The following is a 3,162-nucleotide window of genomic DNA, read 5'->3' on the forward strand; positions in this document are numbered from 1 at the left end:
TTTCCTGAGAAAAACTACACGAGCTGTTAGGAATAACCAAATTTAAACAATTCCTGTCGATGTAAAGATAAAGTACATCGAAAACGATGATATTACGATCAGTATATTATATATACCTTAACTCTTACGTAATAGTCAGGTCCCTTAGCATTATTGTATTCAGCATGTCGCACCTCATGCCAGTATTAAATTGACAAGCGGGGGCAACGGAATGCGACGCTTGACACCTAGCCCATGTACATGGGACATGTACACAGGAGTGGTTGACGCGGCGCGCGACAATGGACGGGCGCGCCTTCCGCATCCGCCTTGCGCTAGAAAATAAGTGACACGACGCATGCACCTACGAGCGGGCATCGCTTGCTTCCAGCAAGGGTCTGGTTTTGACAGACGAGTTTATGCTAGATCCGGTTTTGAGCCGATATATATAAGCAGCATTTGACAAGCAAAAAGAGACAAGATATAAGATATAGAGAGACACTATGTAGTCAGAGCGAGATCGAGGCGAGGCGCCAGAGCCTAGGCATGGTTGCCTATAGGCTGTAGTATGTATATATATATTTTGTATGTGTAGTTGCTAATAAAGTACTAGTGAAACAAGAATCTGTGACTATAGGTCTACGCTGCTGCTGCTAACTTCTCTACCATTTGCTAACGAAACAACGCTCTACCTTCTACGCTGTCGACGCTACGAGAATCCAAAGTCCTCACATCTTCGCAGTACAACAGCATCATGATCGTTACAGAGCTGACAAAAGCATCACACTTGGCACAGTTGTAGCTTATGGCAGTACTATAAATATTAGAGGGGGTGCCCAATGTAGATATTCCTTAGAAGTGAATTATAGATGATTAAATGTTCAAACCGCGCCCGCCTATATTGGCGCATTGTGTACAGCTGGTAACCTCTCCCCCCGCGCTTACGCCATTACGCTATGTATTAACTCTCATAACTCGCGAGCGAATTGAGTTACATTTCTAGAAATCTACATACATATAGACACATGTCTTAGCTATATTCTCTGTATAGTCACTATTCTCTGTGAATATTGAGTCTATTGACGCACGATTAGTGAATATATTAGCAAATATATGCGCGCGGTATCGCTCAAATAGGCTAATATCGGCTAATATACGCACAGCTATATACGTCAGGCAAGTGTATTAATTCTCATATCTCGCAAAGGAATTGAGTTACATTTCTAGAAACCTTTAGATACATGTCTTAGCTATAATCTCTGTAAATATTGGGTTTATTGACGCACGATTAGTCAATATATTAGCAAATATATGCGCGCGGTATCGCTCATATAGGCTAATATACGCACGGCTATAGACGGCAGGCAAGTGTATTAACTCTCATATCTCGCGAACGAATTGAGTTACATTTCTAGAAATTTAGATACCTATAGACACATGTCTTAGCTATAATATTTGTTAATATTGAGTTTATTGACGCACGATTAGTCAATATATTAGCAAATATATGCGCGCAGAAGTGAATTCCAGATGATTAAATGTTCGAACCACGTACCCGACTCCGAACCCCCCTACCGCGCCCGCCTGTTCTCTGTCAGTGTACTGGCGCATTGTACAGCTGGTACTAACCTGTATAATACAGTCGTTATGTTCCGCACACTACATAACCTGTATAATACCAGTCGTCATGTTACGTTTGACTGCGTTCGCTACACTGACGGTGCTAGTGACCTCGCTACACTAACTTAGGGTCCCTACACTAACTCTGGTGAGTAGGCCCTCTAGCGGCCGTTACGATCAGGAGCGGTAATAATAGAAATAGATAGACATGTTGTCTTTCTATTTCTATGCATTGTACAGCTGGTACATGTATTGGCATTGTATACAGGCGGGCGCGGTAAGGGGGTTCGGAGTCGGGTGGTTCGAACATTAAATCATCTGTAATTCCCTTCTAAGGAATATCTGCATTGGGCACCCCCTCTAATAATTATAGTACTGCCATAAGCTACAACTGTGCCAAGTTTGAGATTTTTGTCCCTCCTGTAACGATTCGGCCCATATTTTGCACTAAGGACCCTGATTATAAGGGGCATAGACAACGGCGTAATCACATGATCATTGCACATAATAACAAACTTATATGCCCTAATTAAGTTCAAGCATGTATTATTTTGAGCAATACACGTAAAAAATATTATATATTATACGTTGAACATCTAGTATGGCACCATTACGAGTGGCTGTGATTGGAGCTGGGCCGTCAGGGTTGATTGCTGCCCGCATGCTTGCCTCACGACCGCAAGATTTCGACTTCGAGGTTTACGAACGTAGAGATAACATCGGTGAGTATATGAATAAAATTAAGGCAATGTTTGGCCTAGTTGCGTTTACTACAAAATAAGCAAGATGTGGTGGCATACTTCTAACTGCGATACGTAACGTAGAGCGTGACGTATGCAAACGAAATGCATATATGCCATAATTATGGTAAACGTATGCCATATCAGCAGATATCGAATCGGAGATATGTGGGTGGGTATCCTATTCCTTGCCCATCGTTTATAAAGAAGATAGGAAGTTCATTTAACATTTCCCCCCCATCCTCTACGCGGCACTTCAGGATGCTTACACGCAGGTTGATCATTAGTACAGTGGTTTTAATTGCACCTGCCTTACTTAGGAGGTACGTGGGTGTACACGGAGAGGACAGGGCTGACTGAAGATGGCTTCCCAGTACACTCAAGTATTTACAAGAACCTTATCACCAACCTACCTACGGATGTGATGGAATTCCCTGACTTTCCCTTCCCTTCGGATTCGAAGAAATTTATACATTGGAAAGAGGTGTGTATTGTTGGGTTCTAGTTAAAAATAATAGCGGACTTGACAACAATAACAGTGTAATTTATATAAAACCTGATGCAATGTAAACGTTATCTTCAGATTTATATTAAAACCTCGATTTCGTGATATTTTGCGTAGGTTCGAGACTACCTATTTGCCTACGCCGACCACTTCAACCTTCGAAAAGATATCCAACTAAATACAGATGTAACGTCTGTAAAACGCATTACCCCGAACCCTGTCTCATCAGGAGATGCCCACCAATCTCCCAACAGACCGTAGTGGTTGGTACGCACGACTGCCCTTCAGAGAGGAGGCAGCAAGGAGAAGGTGTTTGAT

General features: G+C 42.3%; 1 protein-coding gene across 2 annotated transcripts in view; it reads left to right on the plus strand.

The window, feature by feature from the left end:
• Positions 1–348: 348 nt before the first annotated feature.
• Positions 349–3,162, plus strand: part of LOC106819215 (flavin-containing monooxygenase FMO GS-OX4-like) — a 6,843-nt gene continuing 4,029 nt past the window's right edge. Inside the window, exons 1-2 of one of the 2 annotated variants that reach the window (XM_014823863.1) lie at positions 349–545; positions 2,200–2,321. In XM_014823863.1, coding sequence (XP_014679349.1) covers positions 526–545; positions 2,200–2,321 — 142 coding nt within the window. In that variant the 5' untranslated portion in view covers positions 349–525. The remainder of the gene's footprint in view (positions 546–2,199; positions 2,322–3,162) is intronic. The other variant, XM_014823862.1, reaches the window with a different exon arrangement.

This window comes from Priapulus caudatus, unplaced genomic scaffold (assembly GCF_000485595.1).
Source record: "Priapulus caudatus unplaced genomic scaffold, Priapulus_caudatus-5.0.1 Scaffold2985, whole genome shotgun sequence".
Lineage (NCBI taxonomy): Eukaryota > Metazoa > Priapulida > Priapulimorpha > Priapulimorphida > Priapulidae > Priapulus > Priapulus caudatus.